Source organism: Temnothorax curvispinosus, unplaced genomic scaffold (assembly GCF_003070985.1).
Source record: "Temnothorax curvispinosus isolate PA1 unplaced genomic scaffold, ASM307098v1 QBEX01017110.1, whole genome shotgun sequence".
Taxonomy (NCBI): domain Eukaryota; kingdom Metazoa; phylum Arthropoda; class Insecta; order Hymenoptera; family Formicidae; genus Temnothorax; species Temnothorax curvispinosus.
Genome location: NW_020226890.1, coordinates 21,160 through 32,657, shown reverse-complemented (window position 1 = coordinate 32,657; position 11,498 = coordinate 21,160). Strand labels below are relative to the sequence as shown.

Genomic DNA, 11,498 nt, shown 5'->3' with positions numbered 1-11,498 from the left:
CCTAATTTAATTCCTTTTTCTACATTAAACAAACGTTATTTTATCCATATTAACAAAATAAATTTTGCTTGAACAATCGACCAATTTAATCAGTGATTAACAGCATCGCTTACTGCAAAATTTCCAATTGTGCAATTCGTTGCCTCCGATCTAATCTTCGTTTCCGCGTGTCAAACTAGAAAAGTTATTCTATTCACGATTAACGAAGTAACGCAAGTGTCGCTTGATAAGTTAATCGCCGATTAAACTACTTGGCGTTTGATCGTACTCGCCCTCGGATGAATAAAAACTGTGACTCGTGTTGAGTGAAACGCAATTTTTATTTGCATATTTTATTTATAAACATGCGGCTAGCGCGTACGGAAAGATGATAAAAACAAACGCGATGGTAATCGCATTTTCGACGTGGCGAGGGTCGACCCGCCACCAACGACGCTGAACATTACGTGCGCATCACGATCGTAAAATAAAAAAAAAAAGAAAGAGAAAAAAGAAATGAGAACTTACTTAAATATCTTATAAATATATGTGTATACAATCGAGGCGTGTTCCTGCCGCAGTTTTAATCGTTTAGATCCTTACAAAGGCGGTCGATAATCACTCGCGGTGTTGCACACTTAAAAATTAGTAATTAATGGTACTTAGCTAATTAAATTGATCGTTACGATCCCTTATAGTTTGTACTGTCGCATTATTATGAATATTATGACTCACACTCAGCTTTGGGGTAACTTTTGAAGTGTCAGTCTTGCACGTGACGCTGCCAAATCGGTATTTACAGAGAGAGAAAGAGAGGAGAGAGTTCGTCTGTATTATGAGAGTCTGTATTATGCATAATACAGACAAATTCTCTCTCTCTTCCTCTTTTTCTTACCCCCGAGATTCCCTACGAAATTACGAAACCGTTCTTGTCCATTTATTTACTCCCGATCGATCTCTCGCGTTTGTCGAACAAGAGATATGTACGAAATTCTTTCATTCTTTTAGGGTGGTTTACTTGGGTAACTGCTATAGCAAGGCCATGTAGTGAAGATATTATATATAGGCAATAATTGTAGATCGAGCTGATACTCGTTGAGTAATTGTTATCCTGCTTGACCCAATCGTGCAATTTTTTTCATCAGTATAAATTATTGACGTTGTTGAATGTATATACAGTGTTCGACGCGTTTATATGATGACGGAAACGGTTTCCGCCTCGTGCGTATTAAATATCGGCGGGTGTATGAAATGTCTTGATCGTTGAAAATCTATTACAAAAGCGTTAAATAATCGATCTATTCACAATTATAGTTACAAGTGCTGTGGCAAGTCGCGCCAATTGTTAATCGTTAACGGTAGTCAAAGGCACGTATTGGAGAAGAGTTACGGCTCGTTCTTGCTACTGCTTGAACGATCTTGCGAATGTTTTGTGAAGAGGAACCTTGGCGCGATATCAATTCCTAAGCTGGTCTTCCGTGAACGCGGAATCTGTATAAGCACGTGTAATCTAGCTGCCCGTGATTGCTGTGTATCCTCAATTCTATATATTCGTATGGCCTATCGATCTCTGTATTCTGCGTAAAAAGATTATCAACGATTACTATAATCTTAATAAATTTAAAAGTCTATTAATGAAACAGTAACGGCGTATAATAACAAATCCTTCAATGAAGAAATAAATTTATAAAAGATTTTTAAAGAGAAATTTACCTGGACTGAAAAATATTGCAAGCTTTCGTCGGAATACGTGAATTCGTATTCCCCAAACATCACAGGCTCGACATCGTTCTCATGCAACAATCCCTGCAGCAGTGAAAGTATTACAAAATATATATATATCATAATATATTGACCACAAAAAGGATTTATTTCACATACCCAGACATTGAATTTTCTGGGCGCGCTCGACATGTTCTCATTCGGCAAAATCAATCTGGAGACGTGCTCCAGAGTGAAACCAGTTACATAAATGACACTTCGCAATTGTATCAAGAGGTATCCGGGAAAATCTTGGAAGGCCCAGCAAACGCCAGGTTGTATCGGATTTCCCTGTATTACAGTCCGCGGATTATTGCTTTCGTAATACAGCGCGAAACCGAACAAACTGTAGGCTCTCGTCTTTATGTCATATCGCTGAGTGCATCGCGTGCTAATAATCTGACCACCTATATGCAGACAACAAAGCCATTTGTTATAGTATTTACTAACTGTTATTTCTCGATCTATCGGCACGATACGATACCTGCTGTTTCCAAAGCATAATCTACTTGACCCGTCTTATCCGCGTCATAAATTCGCAGTACTTCCTTCACTATCTTACGTATGTGCTCTTCCGAGACATGAACATTGTCAGCATCATCATTAGAGCTCTTTTGATCTAAAAATATAAAAAAATATTCGTAATGTATTTTTCGACATTAATTAATATACGATGTAACATCCAAACACATTTAAAAAAGTCAATGCATTTAAATATATCCTCAAAGAACCTTCTCTATTATGAGATGCAAATAAATTCTGTAGGTTTTTCACGAGATCTTCTTTCGAAGTTCCAGGAGGAAAATAGCTGAATAAAATTCTTTCCACATGTTTATCTATATTCTGATTCGCGATGGATTCCGCATTGGCGTAGCAACAAGATTTTAATTCCGAGTACAGCTTGCGTAGTTCCTCAAATTCATACTTGATGATTTTAAGTTCGCCATATACCATATTTTTCAATGTCACTTCATTGACATCCAGTTTATCTTCCACATCAGTAATCTTGTCCTGTGGAGAGATAACTGCCTTAAAACTCGAAATCTTCATAATTATATGTATATATGTATATATATCCGTCCGAGTAATATTTTTAAGATATTCCTACACACAAAATGTTATAAATCATAGAATACAAGAGGTAGTTGCAATTAAATTTATATCTATACCATTTGATGCGTCTGTCTATTCTCGAGCATTTCTATCCTGTTGACCAAATCAGCCTTGTCAGCTAAGTCTTCTTTAATTATCTCATTATTAGCCAACATTTCTTCATTAATTTTACGATCCTGCCATTGCACATTAGGTAATAATTTTTCTGTCGCGGTCTCGGACACAGTTTTACCATCAAGAAGAGGCAACAAATATTGTGCTATGCACCAACCACCTGAAACAAATTTTATATCTATAAATATTTGATAGTTCAAACGATTGTTGCGATCTCCTTCTCCTGTTACTGTATTGAACTACAGTGTTCCAACACAAAGTTAATGCTACAGTGACTGTCCAATTATTGAATTTACAATCACAGGGATCTTACATGTCAGATACATCTTAAATTTCGATGGCATACAGCAATGATGCAATTGTTCAAAGTGGAACTATTATCCAATATGGTAACTGAGAGAAGGATAGACGAAGAAACTCACCGTTCTGTTGATATCGATCGCGATCACGATTTCCAAGTATTTCAAGCACAACACACTCCGACTTTTTTTAAATGCCCAGTAGAGTAATCCTCCCCCTATCCTTCTCCCATCATAAAATTTTCATTTTTTGCTTTTTAGATTCGCTTCAATAAAAACGCTCAATCGTGACACTATGACGCTATATCACTCTAACGGACTGTGTTCAAAAGACTACTAATATCATAGACATAAAAAATATTTTATTAAGTATGAACGTGTTTTTACAATATAGATATATATTATCTAAAGACAGTAATTGTTACATTAAAATATTGTTATCTTTGAAGCGTGTAAAGATAAAAATGATACGTGTGGTGGTTAACTGAAAAAAATGTTAAATTTTATTTCATTCAATAACATTATCTATATATTACGCGATTTATATCTGTAGGATTAAATATTACAGAAAAACATAAAATATATACTAGAAAATGTATAACAGAAAAATGACTAAGTGACATGACCAGTTAGTTCTTGAAATATAGCACAGATATATAATTATATGTAAAATATATAGAATATTAATAAATATATCTTCACGCAAATATTAGTTTATTAGTAAAAACAAAAAATAAGTAAACCGATAACTGTTAATCAGTAGGTTTATATGTATCGTAAAGGATATTTCATTATCTGATTTAAATATACAAAATATATCTCATAGAATTTTTTAAACAATATCAACGTCATATTATGTAGCAAATGAAAATATGTCAAAATAGCAAACATAATTTTAGGACAATTACAATTGTAAAAGACATTTCAGTCATAGAATTACCGAAATTTTCTAATAATACGGCAATAAATGCCATGCTAATAATATATACTGAACTTTATGACAGAATAAAATAAAAACGAAAAACAATGGTTAAATCACACACATAATTATTAATTTAAGGAATAAATGGATGAAAGAGATATTCATATTCTTAAGAATGATGTCTGCAAGTTATTTTATACGATCAATCTAACGAAAATTTGTTATAATAGCATTTTACTTTCATCATAATTTTGTAAAACGATATAAATATTCAACACCTCCTCCATCCATTTGAACTAAATTATTATTATTTAGGGTTGTTATCCTAAATCAAATTTTTCAATTAATCACCACTTTATATTCCACCCAATGGGGGGCATTTCAGGCAAAGACACGTTCACACTCTGTAAAAGGTGCATGAAATAATTTTTAAAATCTGCAAAATATTTGGTAAACAACTCATAGGTAAGAGACATTAAGTTGATTATATTGTTAAAGATGTGATAAGTCGTCTCAGTGACACCATATTGGACATTGCGCAGAGAGTCCGCAATAGTGAAATAATGCCTCTGCGCGATGTAAGCCCCTGAAACAAAAAAAAAGACAAAGGCCAGGATGGGTTTATGCGTCTTTCAGGTCCTGCGAAAGACATTGGTCTGACTGTGCTCGGATCGGTTTAAATATCATGTTGATTAGTGAAAATGGAATTCCAGTGGTGTCTCTTGTTTTCTTTTATGCTCCTTAAACAAAATGGAGAAACTTACCAAACAGAAGAAGTAACGGTAGAAGCGCGATCCAAAAAATCCTCGGGCCTTTCTCTTGCAGCCACTTCCTAACGCCAGTGAACCGACTCAACAGCCAAGCGTCGAATACGAGAATTCTGACGAAGAAAAAGTACACATTGTGCGTATAACGGTCCAAAGTTTGCCACAATTTGCTCCATTTGGATTCTATAACAGCGAACAATAAGAAAATAATCAGTTAACACTTCTTAATATGCTATATTGTATGACAGATAATTATTACATTACGTTCAATTATAAAATACTATTTTTATATTTTTAAATGCCGATAAATACCGTGAGATAATCGATAAGCTTGTGCGCCGTAATACTGCCTTTCCCTATCCGTTCTAAACTGGAAAAATTCGACAGTTTTCCTGAACCAAGCGACAATGAAGGTTGTAAAATATGTGAACCACTGCACGATCCTCCAATTTTGATTAGTTCTGACCGATATATTTACAAAAGTCTCGTCCAATTCAGTATCAGAATCAGCCTGAGATACATTATATTTCCCAGTTGGAGTCGCCCACGATAAGTATCTGTTGAAATAAGATTGCATTACCTTAATTTTATGCGACAAAAAATTTGTTTCAATAAATAAGAAAGGACAAAATACCTTGACCGAAAACTTGAATATTCAGGCTCCGAATAAACCACCTTTTTACTTGTGTACTGTTCTAAGTGTGTCTTTTTGTACAGAGTCGCTCTTGAAGAATTCGACATACATGCGCGTGACACGTCGTAATTATCCGTGGACTGTAAAATACACATATATAGTTTTAGAACGCAAATATTCAAAGTTATGGATGTATCGAGAAAAAATATAACGATGGCTCGAGATAACAAATACTTACCGAACGAATTAGAGAAGCGGTCTCTTTCAAATCGACCGTATCCGTGTCGCTGATCCCGCTTTCCGTCGTTCCTCGCGAAGCCTGACTTAAATTCTGACGACTGGTTTGAGGTACGGTACTTCCATTGTCGTTCGTGTGTATAGACCGCCTCGACATATTGGGCATGGCCAATATACCTGGGGCAATCTCGTAACGACACTGCGACGCCGGCGAATACGTATAGTCTGTCTTCGGAAAAACGCTGAAATAACCACAAGTGATCTGATTCCTCGCACAGGTAATACATGCAAACCGTTCGTTTAACCGATTCCAACACTATCAGCACGAACAATTCGACATGTATCCTGCGACTGGCGCTAATTCGAACGTAAAATGTTTATGAACGTTTGTTCTTCCAACAGAAAGGTCGTATTTCTAAAGTAAACAGTATCGAGTTAAGGTGAAATTTCATGAGCAGTGAAAAGCAGCAGCAGGTCGTATGGATTAGCTACAAAAATAGAGAAGTTCTAGAAACTCGAGAACTTTTCTGTTTTGTAGCCAATCGGTACGACCTGCTGCTGCTTTTCACTGCCCATGAAATTTCACCTTTAAACAAATGCAATGTTACAGAGAGAGGAATTCATTACATTGGCACAGTCGTACAACAACATCTCGCGATCAGTGTTAAAGAATCCGTTAAAAGTAACAGGAAATATATACCGCATGCAGAGCAAAATTTAAAATACGCGTACTTCCACCACTCTCCGGCCTGCTTGTAGATCTCATAAGCGGATCCCGGTCTGCTCGGGGGATCTTCCCTCTCTCCCTCCTCGGACGAGTAGTCGCTGGTAAGTACTCTGCGTGGCGTAACGCTCTTGCGTCTTCGCTCGGCTTTCTGGTCAGACGCGTCTTCCTTACTTTCGCTCTGGCCATTGACAAATATTTGCCTTTTGGCCCGCTGGCGTTCCGACCGGCGTTCCGCTTTTTTCGTGACGACGACGGAACCCTCGGACTTCGTGCTTTGGTTATCCGTCAGACTTCCCGTGACAGATCCCTCCTTGCTCTCATCTATGGTATCCATCATACTCTTTTCATGCGTCTTCACGTTGCCAGGTCTATAGTCATGGAAACGCGAGCGATAAGGATGAAACTTGTCTACAATCGTCTCCCGTATTAACATCAAACACTTGGGTCGGCTACTTACAACGATCTAGAGCCAGACCGCCTGCTACTGGTCACCTCTCCCGGCGTGTGAGATCTTTCCCGGCTCCAGCTTCTGAGATCATAATGACGTTCCGTCACCTCTGGCTCCAGCAGGGAACGGCTCGGGACCATAGGCGTGTGGGAGCGCGACCTGCTCCTGCTGCGAAGCTCGTAGTGATGCTGCTCGCTCTCCATCCTCCTGTCGAACAAAGTACAGACCGGGTGACTGAGAAAATCGCGGCGAGACGCCACTCCCAAGGAGACCCAGCACCGCGGTTCTCCCGGCGGTCAAAGGTTATCGCTCGCTTTTGAGAAAGAGTCGCAGGGGCCGAGTCTCGGAGAGAACACATGCCCGAACATACGCGCCTAAAAATAGCGCCCCTCCCCGAAGGACACGGCCGCGGTCCGCGGTCCTTCTTCCCCGCTGGATCCCTATTTCTAGCCCCTCCACTCGCCGCTAAGTTCCGCGAGCGAAGTTCGCGACGATGCCGTCGGCCGTCGGCCACGAGAATCGCGCCGCGCAGACAACGCGCATTAAAATCAACGTAACGCGCGGAGGAAGGAAGCGACGGCGGCCACCACCGCGTCTTACCTATCTCCCATCGACGTCGGGGACTGGTCCGCCTCGGCGTCAAGAGTCGTGCGTGACATCGCTATTTATAGAAAACTCACCGTTTCCGCGCGCGCGGCGACGCTAACGGGACACGCGACCAGACGACAACGACGACGACGCGGGCGAGACGTAGCTCGCGTTGCGCAACACGCGCGACGCGCGAAGACCGACCGCGGAACGCGTTTCGCGTGGAAAAAAAAAAGCCAGCCTCCTGTACCCCGCGCCGCTCCGCCAGTCCCTGCAATCCCTACATCCGCGCAGCGCGTGGGATTACATACACGCGCCGCGCGTCCCGTAAACGCGTAGAAAACGCGAAATGCGTGCGCATTTTGCCCGATGATTCATACCCTTGTAATTCTGTTTACCTAGAGGGGGGCTGGGAGGGAGGGAGGGTCCGTTCAACAACGTCGTTTTCGCGCGACGTCTTTTTTTCCCTTTGTGAGAAAGTCGAGAGGGCTTATCTATCCAATTTACATCGTGATCTAATCTACGATCGGTCTTCGATCGCTTTCCGTTTCTCACGCGAATTAAGCAGCTCCATCGATAGCCTTATCTGTTAAAAGAAACGGAAATCGCGTGTGTCACGCGGGTTGCATGTAAATCATGTAAATCGAGTTGAAAATGTTAAAATGCCTGCAAGAGCGAGAAAAAAAAAACAACGATGAAAAGAAACTGACGCGAAACGCATAATGGGCGATCCGGATGTAGAATAGTATATATAACGAGGGATCTTTTGGAAAAAAAAAAAAAAAATTTCAGGAATTTTTGAAGCGGTTTGCGACGCAATTTTTACGTAATCGCGAATATCGAATTTATATTTATTTTAGAAGCATATGTACTTATCACATATTTCATATTAATGACTAAATAATTAATTCTCTAGCTTTCATCTACATTTTTTGAGAAAGGGGGGAAATAAATTAAGATTAAAAAAAAAGGGCAGAAATAAATTCATCGTGTTTCTGTTTCAGTAAATACTCTTCGGCGGAGGGAGCGAGGGAAGGCAATTTGTATGATAAATACGAGGAATTGCAATTGCTGTATTTCGCTCCTACATTTCGTGGCCCCCTCGGTAGATTGGAAATAAATACGGAGTATACATACATACGGAATATGCGGAGTCGCGGAGAGCTGCCCGCTGCTGCCCGCTTTGCGCACAGGTGTCGTTCGGGGTGCCGTCGTGTTAACAAAATAAATAGGTTATGAGTGTGACCGTAATATCGGTCAACATTGTACATACAATAGCGTCTAATATATATAAATTTAAATGTAAGTACAACGCAACAATACGTCGCGTAAGAACGTAGTGTAAAAGTTTCGAAACTGGTAGTTGCGGAGAGGGACGAGGAGAAAGTGGCGAGCTTCTTAACCTCTAAAAAATACTTCTCACTCTCCTTCTTGTTATATTTTATGATAAAATTGTAAGACAAATCGGTCCGGACTGCCGAGACGCTTCATTATACGGAACAGATCGCTTTCATTGACATACCGTGTCAGATCATTGTTATATGGCTAACAGATTATGTCGGACTTGGAGTTGGGAGGACAGGCAGGACGAAGGAGTTATGAGGAAATATTGAAGCAACGGCAGGATGACGGGGGACATAAAACCGCGACGACAACCGAGCAGGTAGGTAGGTAGGTAGGTCTCCACTTACCCACGAAACAAACCAAACGCGATATACATTCGTGTTACCAGACATAGCTCATTCTTGTATCCGTTACTCATCTTCGAGTGCCGTTACTCCATGTCATATAATTTCAATAGGCCTGCTCTTTTCAACTGAACTCTTTTGACTTCTCGCACGGTTCATCTTTTCGCTTTTTCTCTCCAACATGAGGAGAAAAAGAGAAAAGATGAACCGTGCGAGAAGTTTTCAGCATAAAAGAACGGGCTCATTATTTGTGTGACTCACCAAACTCTCACTTTCCACTGTATCATTTCAGGCCTGCGTCGAGGACATCGTGCTCAAGTTCTACCGATCGTGCAGAGAGGGGGAGCCTCTTTTACTTAGGCCGAAACATATTCAGTTCTTGAAGAAATCGATCAGTTATTTAAATGACACTTACGAGGTATTGCATTACTTTTCTAACGTCAAACAGCGCATGTAATTGCCTTAGGGGAGAGGATTCGGGAAGAATACGTTTTTCACTTGTGAAACGAGAAACTTATCGAGCGTTTATAACGATGCCTAGTGTTTGGACTCCAGCAGACCGTGGCTCTGCTTCTGGATATTGCATTCACTCGCGATATTGGGGGACCGATTGGAAGACGAGGAATGTTCCAAGATAGCGGGCTTTCTGGCCAAATGTCAATCGCCAACGGGCGGCTTCGGGGGCGGTCCGGGACAGTATTCACATTTAGCCTCTACATACGCCGCGGTGAACGCCCTATGCACCATCGGTACGCGAGAAGCGTACGATGTGATAAATAGGTAAGGAATATGAATGAGACGTAACTTTCTTCGACACGTAATGTTGCCGTTTTAAAAAACCATGTTTTGCATAGTGTTTCGACGATTAAGATTACGACAATTTCAGGAAGAACTTGAAACGGTTTCTATCATCCTTACGCGGAGAGGACGGCTCTTTTTGTATGCACGAGAACGGCGAGGTAGACATACGTGGGGCGTATTGTGCTCTCGCTACCGCCAAATTGACAAACGTATACACACCGGATATGTTCAAAGGCACCGCCGAGTGGATAGCCAAGTGTCAAACGTGGGAGGGTGGCTTTGGCGGTTGTCCGGGGATGGAGGCTCACGGCGGGTACGTGTATTGCGCTTTGGCGGCACTCGTAATGCTCGGAAAAACAGAGCTTTGCCATTTACCGGAGCTGTTGGTAAGATCCTTTTTACGATCTCGTAAAAAACGTAAGATTCTCGACATTCACATCCCTGCCGATCCCGCAGAGGTGGATAGTAAATAAGCAGATGCGTCTGGAGGGCGGTTTCCAAGGACGTACGAACAAACTGGTGGACGGATGCTACTCGTTCTGGCAAGGCGGAACGTTCCCATTGATCGCCGCTATCTTGTCGACGCAGGAAAAGGCGTTCAGCAGTTCCGACCACTGGTTGTTCAACCAAGAGGCCTTACAAGAATATATATTAACTTGCTGTCAGAATCCGCACGGCGGTCTTCTGGATAAACCGGGAAAGTACGTAATCGCGCTCTTTCGCCTGTATGCGATTATCGTAAATATAATCTCATTAGCGAGTAATTTTAGTCACATTAATCGCGCGATGCGATAGCCTTTTCATTCTTTTCTTTTTTTTTTCAGAAATCGTGACATATACCACACATGTTATGTTCTTAGTGGATTGTCGATTGCGCAAAACTCACCGGTAAAGACGATCATCGGACGAAAGCTCGTGAACAAGGTGGAGGTGATCCATCCCATCTACAACGTGGAATACTCCGTCGCGAAAAAGGCGCAGGAGTATTTCCCTACTCTACCAATACCCGCCGATTGATTCGTCTTAGCTATTCAAAATGTATTTAACCATGTTTGTATGTTTTTCCTAAAAAAGAGAGAAAAAGAGAAAATATTCCAAAGAAAACTGGAACCTATCTCAAACTGACCAATGATGCGCGTAGAGAGTTGTTTTTGTATACGAAAGTCCTTCAATTGTGATATATAAGAGAGCATGAAATGCCACGTTAAATAATCTTCGATGCACATTATTCGATATTGAAAATTAAAAGATCGCATTTTTCCTATCTTAATTTTATTTTGTGTTAATAAAGTTCACGGAGAAGATAATACAGAAATAACTTATTTATGTGCCCCATGTGAGACGTTGCACAACTGTTATCTGAAATTTCTTTTCTTCCGTCAATGATCGCGTAATTTCCGACATAAGCGTGCAAATAATG

At 40.6% G+C, this 11,498-nt stretch overlaps 2 protein-coding genes across 4 annotated transcripts; one reads left to right on the top strand and one right to left on the bottom strand.

Moving 5' to 3' along the window:
• Window positions 1-301: 301 nt before the first annotated feature.
• On the bottom strand, window positions 302-7,798 carry LOC112467264. 2 transcript variants are annotated; one of them, XM_025035804.1, is made up of 13 exons: window positions 7,602-7,798; window positions 7,011-7,208; window positions 6,559-6,921; window positions 5,828-6,068; window positions 5,590-5,729; window positions 5,268-5,512; window positions 4,953-5,138; window positions 2,910-3,127; window positions 2,472-2,751; window positions 2,225-2,359; window positions 1,861-2,147; window positions 1,693-1,785; window positions 302-1,556 (listed from the first exon to the last, which is right to left on the bottom strand). In XM_025035804.1, the coding sequence occupies exons 1-13, from the start codon at window positions 7,658-7,660 to the stop codon at window positions 1,443-1,445; spliced, it is 2,559 nt and encodes an 852-aa protein (XP_024891572.1). In that variant the 5' UTR covers window positions 7,661-7,798; the 3' UTR covers window positions 302-1,442. The 2 variants fall into 2 exon arrangements, with proteins under 2 accessions (XP_024891572.1, XP_024891573.1); XM_025035805.1 differs by having other exon boundaries at window positions 7,682-7,788.
• Window positions 7,799-8,529: 731 nt separating this feature from the next.
• LOC112467266 (protein farnesyltransferase subunit beta-like) lies at window positions 8,530-11,385 on the top strand. 2 transcript variants are annotated; one of them, XM_025035814.1, is made up of 7 exons: window positions 8,530-8,891; window positions 9,142-9,252; window positions 9,570-9,695; window positions 9,819-10,057; window positions 10,164-10,464; window positions 10,535-10,779; window positions 10,903-11,385. In XM_025035814.1, exons 2-7 carry the CDS (start codon window positions 9,145-9,147, stop codon window positions 11,093-11,095), a joined length of 1,212 nt encoding a protein of 403 aa, XP_024891582.1. In that variant the 5' UTR covers window positions 8,530-8,891; window positions 9,142-9,144; the 3' UTR covers window positions 11,096-11,385. The 2 variants fall into 2 exon arrangements, with proteins under 2 accessions (XP_024891582.1, XP_024891583.1); XM_025035815.1 differs by lacking the exon at window positions 8,530-8,891 and having other exon boundaries at window positions 8,909-9,252.
• Window positions 11,386-11,498: the final 113 nt, after the last annotated feature.

Excerpts from the sequence above, each read along its gene's own strand:
- LOC112467264 (XM_025035804.1), bottom strand. The coding sequence starts at position 7,660 with ATGTCACGCACGACTCTTGACGCCGAGGCGGACCAGTCCCCGACGTCG. Across the intron at positions 6,922-7,010 it reads CGGTCTGGCTCTAGATCGTT|ACCTGGCAACGTGAAGACGC; the intron begins GTAAGTAGCCGA and ends CCATGACTATAG. Across the intron at positions 2,360-2,471 it reads TGCATCTCATAATAGAGAAG|ATCAAAAGAGCTCTAATGAT; the intron begins GTTCTTTGAGGA and ends TTATATTTTTAG.
- LOC112467266 (XM_025035814.1), top strand. The coding sequence starts at position 9,145 with ATGTCGGACTTGGAGTTGGGAGGACAGGCAGGACGAAGGAGTTATGAG. Across the intron at positions 9,253-9,569 it reads CCGCGACGACAACCGAGCAG|GCCTGCGTCGAGGACATCGT; the intron begins GTAGGTAGGTAG and ends GTATCATTTCAG. Across the intron at positions 10,465-10,534 it reads GCCATTTACCGGAGCTGTTG|AGGTGGATAGTAAATAAGCA; the intron begins GTAAGATCCTTT and ends CCGATCCCGCAG.